The 12,139-nt window shown below is 41.9% G+C and overlaps 1 protein-coding gene across 3 annotated transcripts in view; it reads left to right on the top strand.

Moving 5' to 3' along the window:
* The window catches only part of LOC106873501 (CTP synthase 2), a 57,703-nt gene that overhangs the window by 32,401 nt on the left and 13,163 nt on the right, over positions 1 to 12,139 (top strand). For all 3 annotated transcript variants that reach the window (XM_089339952.1, XM_089339950.1, XM_089339951.1), the window contains 8 exons: positions 394 to 494; positions 1,601 to 1,717; positions 3,015 to 3,098; positions 3,828 to 3,908; positions 4,954 to 5,108; positions 6,533 to 6,665; positions 7,817 to 7,905; positions 9,629 to 9,723. In XM_089339952.1, the coding sequence (XP_089196078.1) occupies positions 394 to 494; positions 1,601 to 1,717; positions 3,015 to 3,098; positions 3,828 to 3,908; positions 4,954 to 5,108; positions 6,533 to 6,665; positions 7,817 to 7,905; positions 9,629 to 9,723 (855 nt within the window). The remainder of the gene's footprint in view (positions 1 to 393; positions 495 to 1,600; positions 1,718 to 3,014; positions 3,099 to 3,827; positions 3,909 to 4,953; positions 5,109 to 6,532; positions 6,666 to 7,816; positions 7,906 to 9,628; positions 9,724 to 12,139) is intronic.

Genomic DNA, 12,139 nt, shown 5'->3' on the forward strand with positions numbered 1-12,139 from the left:
TACTTGACAATGTCATTCAAATCCTAAACAATCACATCATTGAAATCTCAAAGCATTGAGATAATGCATGATTAATTCAAAACAACATGGATAAGCATAACACTTGACCAGCCATATCTGGTCAAAATATTCTGTGTTTTATGTTCAAACTTGTTCTTAGTTCAAGTTTAATTTCACGTCTTTATCCTTCTGGGGTTAATAGATAAAAAGACCAGTCAAGTTCTCAAGCACTTCAATTGATGCTATCAACTAAATGCCCCTCTCCAATTCTTCTCTGTCCTGCCTTTTGTGAATCTCTTGTTTGTTCTGCCACCATTTTGCTGAACTCCCTTTTCTGTTTTTCCCCCAACAACTGGTCTTCTTAAGTCTGTGAATTCTGTCTTACTCTTTCAGTTGTCCCCCACATAACAGATGCCATCCAAGAATGGGTTGAAAGAGTTGCCAAAATTCCTGTCAGTGAAGACAAAGCAGAACCTGATGTTTGTATTATTGAGGTATGTCGTTATTGCTTCTCTGCCTGCCTGTGCTCCCCACCTCTCTCATTTTGCAGCCTCTTGGGTAACTGTTGACCAAAGCCTTGATAGAAAGAAACTGAAGGAAGCCTGTGTGTGTGTGTGTGTGTGTGTGTGTCTCAAGAATTGAATCACACTGCTTGCATAATGGTGGCACTCGTTTACAACTATCATGCCATGTGAAGACAACACACACACACAAAGGTTTCCTTCTGTTTCTTTCTATCAAACCCACTTAGAAAGCTTTGGTCAATGATTGCCTGAGGTGCTGCGAAATAAGACTGAACCTGAAACCATGTGGTTGGGAAGTAAACTTCTTAACCACACAACCACTCCATCTGAATATCATCATCAACATTTAACATCCATTTTGCATGCTGACATAGTTTGGACAGCTTGACAGGAATTGGCAAGGCCAGTGGGCCACACCAGGTTCCATAGTTTGGTTTGGTTTCTACAGCTGGAGGTCCTTTAATGCCGACCATTTTACAGTGTACTGGGTGCTTTGCATGTGGCATCAGCACCAGTACTTTTTATGTGACACCGGCATCCACATTAATGCTTATTATGTGGCACCTTGGTTTTAGAATCAGTATATAAAATCCAATTTAGATAGTATTTTTATTCTCATCTTTAAAAAAAGGGGTTGAAGTTGGTGTATTGCAATATTTAACAATGTTCTCATAATTGTGCAGTTCCTGAGAGTTAAGAAGTTTGCTTCCTCGCCACATGATTTTGTGTTCAATCCCATGCATCCGGATGTCACAAGGTTCACAGACAACAGGTGGACCCATGTAGTGGCCAAGTGGTGTCCAAGAGATTAGAAAAGGACCACTTTTAAGGCCTCTGTAGCAATAGGAAGATAATTTGGATCAAGATGGAAAAGAATGGTGCAAACAAGACAAACCTGGAAGCGCATTGTGCTCAGCAGTGTATAACAGCACCTGATGGCTTAATTGATACTGTGATTGATTGATTGATTAATTAATTATGAAAATATCAGTTACTGTGAGTGTTAAATTGTGCTCCTTGGTAGTGCAAGAATTAAACTTTTAATTGGATATGCTTGTTTTTCTTTCTTCCTGAAGCTTGGTGGAACAATTGGAGACATTGAAGGCATGCCATTTGTTGAAGCTTTCCGCCAATTCCAGTTCCGGGTGAAGAGAGAGAACTTCTGCAGCGTGCATGTCAGTTTGATTCCACAGGTAAGTTCTACCAAACCTATTTTTGCCACTTCTTGCTCCTACCATCTTCATATAGTTTCATCATCATCATTTAACGTCCTCCTTCCATGCTGGCATGGGTTGGAGGGTTTGACAGGAGCTGGTTTTAATTGCTAAAGAGTTAAAGGATAATGAGCAAGATAATTTTAGTTTTTCTTTACCAATTTAAATTTAAAAAGGGCAATAAAGATTGATATTATTTAACCTTTTGACATTTAAACTAGTCATATCAAGCCAAAATATTCTTCCTGTTTTATTTTCAAGCTGGCCAAATCTGGCCCCTCACCTAATAATATCATTCTTGATTAATTCAAAGCAATGTGAATAAATAAGCATTACATTTGACAGGATAATCTGAATGCTAAGGGGCTTAACCCTTTCGTTACTAACCCGGCCATAGCAACTGTAGATGAAATACGGGCATTTTTTGCCATAAATATTATTATGGGTATTAGACAGTTATCCAGAATAATAAATTACTGGAGCGATCAGGAACCTTTTGGTGATGACGATATTTCCAGTATTATGAACGAGTACGATTCGTGAAGCTGAACCGATATTTACATGTGAGAGACACTAGCAGTACCCCCCCCCCCCCCCCCCCCCCCCACACACAGTACGTGGAGAACTTTGAGACAAAAATTATGCAATAGAATTAAGAACCCTTTCTTTAATTATGTTCCAAATATCACAGTAATATGTTGATAAATAAAAAAGTTACAGGTGTTTAATGAGACTAGTCTAAATTCATGATTATTTTAGAATTTAATATGATTCACTTCTTTAAAAAGGTTTCTCAATGTCAACTTTCGGTATTGACGTAAAAATGGCAAAGTCTCTCACTTTCTATTTTAATGTTTGCAATTAGTAAACAATTATGATAAATTACTGAAAGAAATATTTACAAAGTTCACAAATTTAAATATTTGGCTGAAGATAGTTTTAAACATGCTTTTATTTATATGAGTTTTCATTCCATGTTTATCTCATTGTTTGCAATGTTCTCTGTTTGTCTGTCTCTCTCTGTCTCTGTCTCTCTCATACATACACTCCAGGTTTGATTTTGTTCTGAACTCGCACACTTCGTTGGTTTCTGTAAAAAAAAATTTTCATTTTCTTTTCGCACGCAGTGTTCAGCTTTATGTATTTGAAGTCAGTCACACACATAAATACATATGCCTACATCTTTTTCTATGCATGTATGTGTGTGAGAGATAGTGTGATGTCTAAAAGATAATGAAGAGGTACAACTATTTTGTTCATTTATTTTCTCTTTTAGCCTCATGCCACAGGAGAACAAAAAACCAAGCCAACACAGGCCAGTGTCAGAGAACTTCGTGGACTGGGACTGTCCCCAGATTTGGTAAGTAAAAAGGGACCAGGATTTTATCATGTGTCATGTTGTTTTTTGAAGATGTCTGCTATAAATTTTGGAATAAAAACTAGTTGGAGGAGTTCAAGATATTAGATAAGTTTCAAATGGCCATTCCAGACGCATGCCTGGTTGGGTGGTTTAGAAGCTTGCTTCCCAACCATGTTCAGTCCTGCTTCGTGGTAACCAAAATCTTGTATGTGGATTTTGGAAACTGCAAAATGCCTGTTTGTGTGTGTGTGTGTATGTATGTGTATCTAGACATGTGATGATTGTAAATGAGTGCCACTGTCATGTAAGCAGTGTAATTCATTTTCCAAATATTGTGGAAACCTAGCATATTTGACTTTGCCAGAGAGAGAAGTGAAAAGCAGTAACCTATCTCAGTAACACAAACAGTTTGTGCGCGCGTGTGTATTTACGCACGCACACACACGTCACTAATGGGTGGCTGAAGGTGCTATAAATAAGTTAAAAACCCTAAAAGTCACAAGAAAGCACATTTTCATGTACTGGCAGGGGAAATAACTCCTGTCAGTATATATCAAGATAAGCTTTCTTGTGAATCAAATGGGTTTTAACTCTTATTTCTAGTAATATAGGTGCTATCCGGTACCCTTAGTTATAAATGACTGAAACAATTAAAAGAGTATACTGCATTGTATGTATTTTTTTTGTTTTGTTTTTGTGGCATTTAACATTTTTCTCTGTTTTTCTTAGATTGTTTGCCGAAGTGAAAGGAAGATCCCTGCTTCCGTCCGTGAAAAAATTTCCTTATTTTGCCATGTTCTACCAGACCAGGTGAGTCTTGTCCTTGAAAATCTATCTTTGTTGGTCTTAATATCACTTTTCTGTTAGGGCTGACTGCGTGGTCCTGTGTCAGTTCATATACACATTTGCTGTGCACACGTGTGTGTGTGTGTGTGTGTGTGTGTGTGTGTGACTAGTCATTTCATTGGAATAAAACTGAAATTAGATTGGGATGATGAAGCCAGGCTAAATATGTCTTCTTGCCTTGTGATTAGCCATAAAATTCAGTGGTTCCGATCATTCATTTTCTCCATTTTCAAACTCTTTCATAATGTCACAGCTTCCAATCCTTGTGGTGCGGCTTCAGTTGTACCGTTCAATTAGAGAGGCCAGATATTACTCAGAGTACAGGACCATTTCTTGCTATTCCTGGCAGTGATGAAAATGTTTCTCATCCTCGTTGTTAATCTACAAAATTAGTTCGATTTTGCTTTCACTTGCCTTAACAGGTCTTCGCAAGCGGAGTTTAGTGTCCAATGAAGGACTGTTACGCGTAAGTGGGCTGGCTACATCCCTGGGAGAGGCCTTGGATTTTGGTCTCACTTGGGCTTGCCGGGTCTTCTCATGCACAGTTTCCAAAGGTCTCGGTCACCAGGTCACTGCCTGGAATAATGATAATAATATCGAAAAATACCTTAGGAATGAGAACCCAGGTTCGAAATTTCCCCAAGACGCCTGATGAAGGCTGGAGGGTATATCAGCCGGAACATGTTAACAACAAACAAGATGAGAACAAATATCCGTCAAATGTAAATAATTTGTCATCTCTTAAATATAGAACTGTACCTGATTTATGTTCAAAACTGGAAGTTTGTACCGTAACCAGGGTGGGGGTGGGGTGTCACAGGTGAGTTGAAAATAAAAAAAAAAGAGGGCTGAAACTACCTGAAGACTGCTTCTATATTGCATGTTAATCTCGTCAACTTGATTTTTAATTCTGAATAATTTCCAAAGTAATTATGTGAGTTATGTCGTGTAGAACATGGCTACCGTTTGTGGCATTAGAATTAATATACGTTGACATGGTTCTGTTTAGGTAATCGGTGTACATGATGTGACTTCTGTCTATCGAGTTCCTCTCTTGTTACAAGAAGAAAAAGTGGTGGAGTTCTTTCAGAAGCGCTTAAATCTAGAAATGCCACAATGCCAACACAAATATCTATTGTCAAACTGGAGGAATTTGGCTGACAGGTGAGTGAGGAGGATATTTTTGGAAGTCTCTTTTTGTTTTGATTAATGGAAGAATTTTGTGTGTGTGTGTATATATATATATATATATATATATATATATATATGCACGCATACACACACACACACACACACAGATTTAGTAAAATAACTTATTTGGAGTTAGTGTTTGGAATTTAATTTAACATGAGATTTCGATGGGAGGTTTTAATTTAAAATCACTTTATATCAAAGAACCAGGGGTTGATCTCCAATCTGTTGGCAATAAAAAAAAAAGTTAAAAAAAAAAAACAGAAGATAATGTAGTGTTGGATATTAAAGTACCAAGTAATGGTCATGGTTAGAATGCTTTTGATTGTTCCCCCTTCACAATCCTGTCTAACCTGAAGTTAAAACATGAGTAATATTGTTTCTTGAGATTCCTGTCATACTGGAATTAATGCAACTTCTATTCATTTCCTACCAATTCCTGGTTCTTTGCCAATGTAAAAAAACAATTTGGTATTAACGTTTTTATATAGCACTGATGGACCATTCCATATTGATTACAACACCTGTTTTATTTATGCCAACTACCATTTTTGGAAAGCTGTAGCCTCATGTCTTGTCTTGTGATATTGCTGATTTTGGTTGTAGATTTTCATCTGCGTCTAACAAATATTAGTTCCTGTAGAGCGAATTTAGAGATAACTGATATTGTCATCATCACCACCTTCATCATTGTCACCATTTCCATGATGATGATGGTGATGCACCATCACCTTTTAACCCATTCACATATCTGGCCAAGGTGCCATGCAGTGGGATGGAAGCTGGAACCATGTGGTTGAGAAGCAAATTTCTTACCATACCCCCACTTGATCTCATTCACTTCTATTCATTTCCTTGTATCTTGAGGGTCCACCCTGATCCCTGATCCCCTCTATTTTATTTTATCTTTTCAATTCCACCCTGGTTATTCCTAATCTCTTTGCTAAAATGTAAGTAGCCATATAGATAGATCCACTGCAGCAAAATAGCTTTTCTGTTCTGGCCCCTTCCTTCAAACATCCTTCATCTCCAAGCATAAAGCTACCTCCCTGTCTAGTGTATCTCCCATTCAGTCGAAGGGGATCTCAGTTTTGTGACCTCAGTAATACTAGTATTATGAGAAAAGCACCGAGTGCACTGTAAAGTGGTTGGCTTTAGGAAGGGCATGTAGCTACGGAATCCATGCCTAAGTAGACACCTGGGGCATGATACAGCCCTTGTACCCATGGAATCCTGCCAAACCATCCAACCTATGCCAGTATGGGAAAACGGATGATGATGATGATGGTGATGATGTTATTACTTTCATTATGTATTGTTGTGTCGTTTATGTTGCAGATCTGATCGCTGTTAATTGGTTGTGCTGTTTGTTGTATACATGACTGTTTATGTTACAGATATGACCGTTTATTAAAGGACGTCACCATAGCTTTGGTTGGTAAATACACACAACTAGAAGATGCTTATGCTTCTGTCATAAAAGCCTTGAAACATTCTTCCCTTGCTGTAAACCATCGTCTCAATTTAAGGGTAAGCACGGTGAATGTTTTTTGTATTTCATTAGTATAACACAGAGTAACTTAACAAATTACATTCTCTTTCTTAATGTCATACCTACTTACTTAGCTACCGTGAAATTGTGGTTTATAGGGTGGGTGAGGTCTCTATCAGTCAGGGTTGACCGTTCCTCTGAAAACGTACATGCAGGCCTGGGCATGACAATTGTAACCATTTGGTTATCATATTTCTTTTAAAACATGCACCCTTTGTTTCAATTAAATTTGAAAATATAAAGAATTTAGTAAAAGAACACAGAATTTGATGAAAGGTTTTAAATTATGTTACTTTAAAACAAGCAGTTTGTATCATAGAACCAGGTATTTTCTCAGGTGGGTGACTATCAAAAGGGTTAAGGAAGAATGGTAGTTGCCCATAGATACAAGTCTCCTCTCTCCATACCACTGATGTTTATCCAAGAGGAAAGCCACTGACTTGGACATATATTGCTTGGCACCAGTGTTGTAGCAGAACCACAACAGATACTATAAGGAATCTCATTTCACCCCTCTTACAGATCTACAAATCCATTCTGGGTTGGTGCCTTTTTATTGAGCCCTTCCCTCAAGGGGATGGAATGAATAGTTGGCTCTGGGATTTGATCATCTTTGTTGTCGTGTGTCGTACATTGATGACATTACAATGAATGGCTTCCTGACGAAGAAGCATAAGTTCTTTTGTTGGATGATGTGGCCATAACTTTACTTTGGGGGGACTTGTGTATGGTTGAATGGTATGCTAGAAATAGCAGCCCATTCTGCTGCTCAAAAGCCTTCGGGTAAATGGAGAGGTAATATTTTGACTGGCAACTACATTGACTGTCTTTTTCTTGGCTACTTTGGTTTTGTTTCCCAAATGTTGGTGACAAGACGTTACATTAATCCATTTGTTACTGTGTTTCTTACAAAATATATTTCATGTATTTCAATGAATTTAGAAAATAATTAAAATGGATGTTGGGAAATAGAACAGAATGAAATGGTTCAAATATAAACACTTTCAAATAGGAAAGTTTTATTTTTTTTTTATTTTTGTGTATCCTGCAACCAGAGATGGTCTTTGATGGATTGGTATCAAAGGGGTTAGAAATGATAGTGGTGCTAATGATTCTTCTTTTATTGCAGTACATAGAAGCAGATGATCTGGAACTGGAGACCCAGAAGGAGAATCCAAGTAAATATCATGAGGCTTGGCACCAACTGGTTGGATCCAAGTGAGTAGGCTCTTGTAATTTGTGTGGATATATATATACGAGGGGGTCTTGAAAAGTTCCTGGTTTTAAGGGCATTACCAAATGCCTCGTTAGAGGGCTTCGAAAAACTGAAAGACCCCTGCAATAAATGTATAAATCTGAGAGGAGAATACATTGAATAAAATCATAATTAACTTACCCTCCTGTATTTTCTTTTACCTAAAGCCGGGAACTTTTGAGCACTCCCTCGCGCGTGTGTGCACGTGCGCACATTTATGAATGTGTGCATTTGTGTGTATGAAAATATCCTTACGTACATAAATATATTACAAAATCTCTCGATGTTATGGGTTCAGCGAGGACAGGAAAAAAAAATCCAACCAAATAGACGATCAACAACACATTCACATTAGTGAATGTATATTTGTATTTATTTATTTATTTATTTATTTATTTTATTTATTTGTGTGTGTGTGTGTGTGTGTGTAGGTATCTATGTCCATGTGTGTGTATGTATGTATATATATATATATATATATATATATAAAAAAGCATTTGTTACACAAACACCATTATTACTTGTAACACATGAAGAAACACTTTTTGGTTGTGACTAAAGGAAATTATTGAATGTATCTGAAGTATAACATACATACACACACACACACACGCACACGCACACACACACACACACACTCTCTCTCTCTCTCTTTCTCCCCCCATTTAGTATTGTTGGTAGCCTGTTATTTCACAAAACAGCTCCAGGACTCTGTTTTGCCAATTACTTCTCAGAGATGGTTGATAAGGTCTAAACAAGTTTAGAAACTGTCTGAGGTGGCTTCAAAGTTTTTTTTTTTTTTCCCTAGAATGGAAAGTCTCTGCCATTATTGGATTCTCTCATCGTGTTCTTAATGTTTTGTTATGTTGTTATTTTCACCTCGTCACTATTCCTAACATTTGCTAAAATTCAAGAATTCAGTTCCTGGGAAAGTCAACTAAGAGGTGGGTGGGGGGCTTCTTGATCCAGCCAATTAACCATTTTGTTACCATATTTCTGTTAAATTGCAAAGCCTTTGTTTATAATTTATTTTGAAAATAATTTAGTCGAATAACTGCTATTCTTAATATGGAGTTTGGGACGTAATTTAACGAGGTAGATTTTAATTTAGATCGTTTTGAAACAGGAAATTTGTATCATGGAACCATGGGCAGTCTTGGACAGGTTGGTATCAAAAAGGTCAAAATACAAGATTTTCCCACTGTGACTGTGAGGTGCTGACCTCAGTGTTACAAGTTCTAATCTTTGTAGCAACCTTCACAATGTTACAGAAAATGTTCATGTCTTTTGTTTAAAAATCTTGACATCTAGACCAGTAGTACCATCCATCCTTCTATGACAATTTTCTCATTGAATTGGCACGAGTATATTACAGGTACCAGTTTTTATTTATTCATTGAGCCCTTACAACTACAGAATGCAAACTGTATAAAGCTGGCTTGGTGCTTTATGTTCTTCAATTTCTGATTCTCTAAGAATCCGAGACAATCACTTAATCTGGCAGTTCCACCATTTTCTAACAAGTCTCTGACCATTAAACCAAACAAGTGTTCCTCTCTCTGTCCATCTGATTTCCTCTCTCTACCCCTTCCTCCCTGCTGTGTATTTCAGTAGTATTGTGGATTAATTAGTATAATAATTATCAGCTGGTAATTAGAGTAAAATGTCGTTATTTTTACATTGCAGTGGAATTCTAGTCCCTGGAGGCTTTGGCATCCGCGGAACAAATGGCAAAATCCAGGCCGCTAAATGGGCTCGAATGAACAAAATTCCATATTTGGGTATGTAAATCATCTTAGGTTATTCTACTACTCCCCGCCCTCTGGTCTCCTCCCCGCCCTCTGGTTTCCACCCTCTGCCTCTCACTCTGTTTGTCTCCTCCCTCTCGCTGTGTTTGTCTCCTCCCTCTCGCTCGGTTTGTCTCCTCCCTCTCGCTCGGTTTGTCTCCTTCCTCTCGCTCGGTTTGTCTCCTCCCTCTCGCTCTGTTTGTCTCCTCCCTCTCGCTCTGTTTGTCTCCTCCCTCTCGCTCGGTTTGTCTCCTCCCTCTCGCTCGGTTTGTCTCCTCCCTCTCGCTCGGTTTGTCTCCTTCCTCTCGCTCGGTTTGTCTCCTTCCTCTCGCTCGGTTTGTCTCCTCCCTCTCGCTCGGTTTGTCTCCTCCCTCTCGCTCTGTTTGCCTCCTCCCTCTCGCTCGGTTTGTCTCCTCCCTCTCGCTCGGTTTGTCTCCTCCCTCTCGCTCGGTTTGTCTCCTCCCTCTCGCTCGGTTTGTCTCCTCCCTCTCGCTCGGTTTGTCTCCTTCCTCTCGCTCGGTTTGTCTCCTCCCTCTCGCTCGGTTTGTCTCCTCCCTCTCGCTCGGTTTGTCTCCTCCCTCTCGCTGTGTTTGTCTCCTCCCTCTCGCTCGGTTTGTCTCCTTCCTCTCGCTCGGTTTGTCTCCTTCCTCTCGCTCGGTTTGTCTCCTTCCTCTCGCTCGGTTTGTCTCCTCCCTCTCGCTCTGTTTGCCTCCTCCCTCTCGCTCGGTTTGTCTCCTCCCTCTCGCTCGGTTTGTCTCCTCCCTCTCGCTCGGTTTGTCTCCTCCCTCTCGCTCGGTTTGTCTCCTCCCTCTCGCTCGGTTTGTCTCCTCCCTCTCGCTCGGTTTGTCTCCTCCCTCTCGCTCGGTTTGTCTCCTCCCTCTCGCTCGGTTTGTCTCCTCCCTCTCGCTCGGTTTGTCTCCTCCCTCTCGCTCGGTTTGTCTCCTCCCTCTCGCTCGGTTTGTCTCCTCCCTCTCGCTCGGTTTGTCTCCTCCCTCTCGCTCGGTTTGTCTCCTCCCTCTCGCTCTGTTTGTCTCCTCCCTCTCGCTCGGTTTGTCTCCTCCCTCTCGCTCGGTTTGTCTCCTCCCTCTCGCTCGGTTTGTCTCCTCCCTCTCGCTCGGTTTGTCTCCTCCCTCTCGCTCGGTTTGTCTCCTCCCTCTCGCTCGGTTTGTCTCCTCCCTCTCGCTCGGTTTGTCTCCTCCCTCTCGCTCGGTTTGTCTCCTCCCTCTCGCTCGGTTTGTCTCCTCCCTCTCGCTCGGTTTGTCTCCTCCCTCTCGCTCGGTTTGTCTCCTTCCTCTCGCTCGGTTTGTCTCCTCCCTCTCGCTCGGTTTGTCTCCTCCCTCTCGCTCTGTTTGTCTCCTCCCTCTCGCTCGGTTTGTCTCCTCCCTCTCGCTCGGTTTGTCTCCTCCCTCTCGCTCGGTTTGTCTCCTCCCTCTCGCTCGGTTTGTCTCCTCCCTCTCGCTCGGTTTGTCTCCTCCCTCTCGCTCGGTTTGTCTCCTCCCTCTCGCTCGGTTTGTCTCCTCCCTCTCGCTCGGTTTGTCTCCTCCCTCTCGCTCGGTTTGTCTCCTCCCTCTCGCTCGGTTTGTCTCCTCCCTCTCGCTCGGTTTGTCTCCTCCCTCTCGCTCGGTTTGTCTCCTCCCTCTCGCTCGGTTTGTCTCCTCCCTCTCGCTCGGTTTGTCTCCTCCCTCTCGCTCGGTTTGTCTCCTCCCTCTCGCTCGGTTTGTCTCCTCCCTCTCGCTCTGTTTGTCTCCTCCCTCTCGCTCGGTTTGTCTCCTCCCTCTCGCTCGGTTTGTCTCCTCCCTCTCGCTCGGTTTGTCTCCTCCCTCTCGCTCGGTTTGTCTCCTCCCTCTCGCTCGGTTTGTCTCCTCCCTCTCGCTCGGTTTGTCTCCTCCCTCTCGCTCGGTTTGTCTCCTCCCTCTCGCTCGGTTTGTCTCCTCCCTCTCGCTCGGTTTGTCTCCTCCCTCTCGCTCGGTTTGTCTCCTCCCTCTCGCTCGGTTTGTCTCCTCCCTCTCGCTCGGTTTGTCTCCTCCCTCTCGCTCGGTTTGTCTCCTCCCTCTCGCTCGGTTTGTCTCCTCCCTCTCGCTCGGTTTGTCTCCTCCCTCTCGCTCGGTTTGCCTCCTCCCTCTCGCTCGGTTTGCCTCCTCCCTCTCGCTCGGTTTGTCTCCTCCCTCTCGCTCGGTTTGTCTCCTCCCTCTCGCTCGGTTTGTCTCCTCCCTCTCGCTCGGTTTGTCTCCTCCCTCTCGCTCGGTTTGTCTCCTCCCTCTCGCTCGGTTTGTCTCCTCCCTCTCGCTCGGTTTGTCTCCTCCCTCTCGCTCGGTTTGTCTCCTCCCTCTCGCTCGGTTTGTCTCCTCCCTCTCGCTCGGTTTGTCTCCTCCCTCTCGCTCGGTTTGTCTCCTCCCTCTCGCTCGGTTTG

Source organism: Octopus bimaculoides, chromosome 22 (assembly GCF_046866305.1).
Source record: "Octopus bimaculoides isolate indiv1 chromosome 22, ASM4686630v1, whole genome shotgun sequence".
In the NCBI taxonomy this organism is placed as follows: Eukaryota; Metazoa; Mollusca; class Cephalopoda; order Octopoda; family Octopodidae; genus Octopus; species Octopus bimaculoides.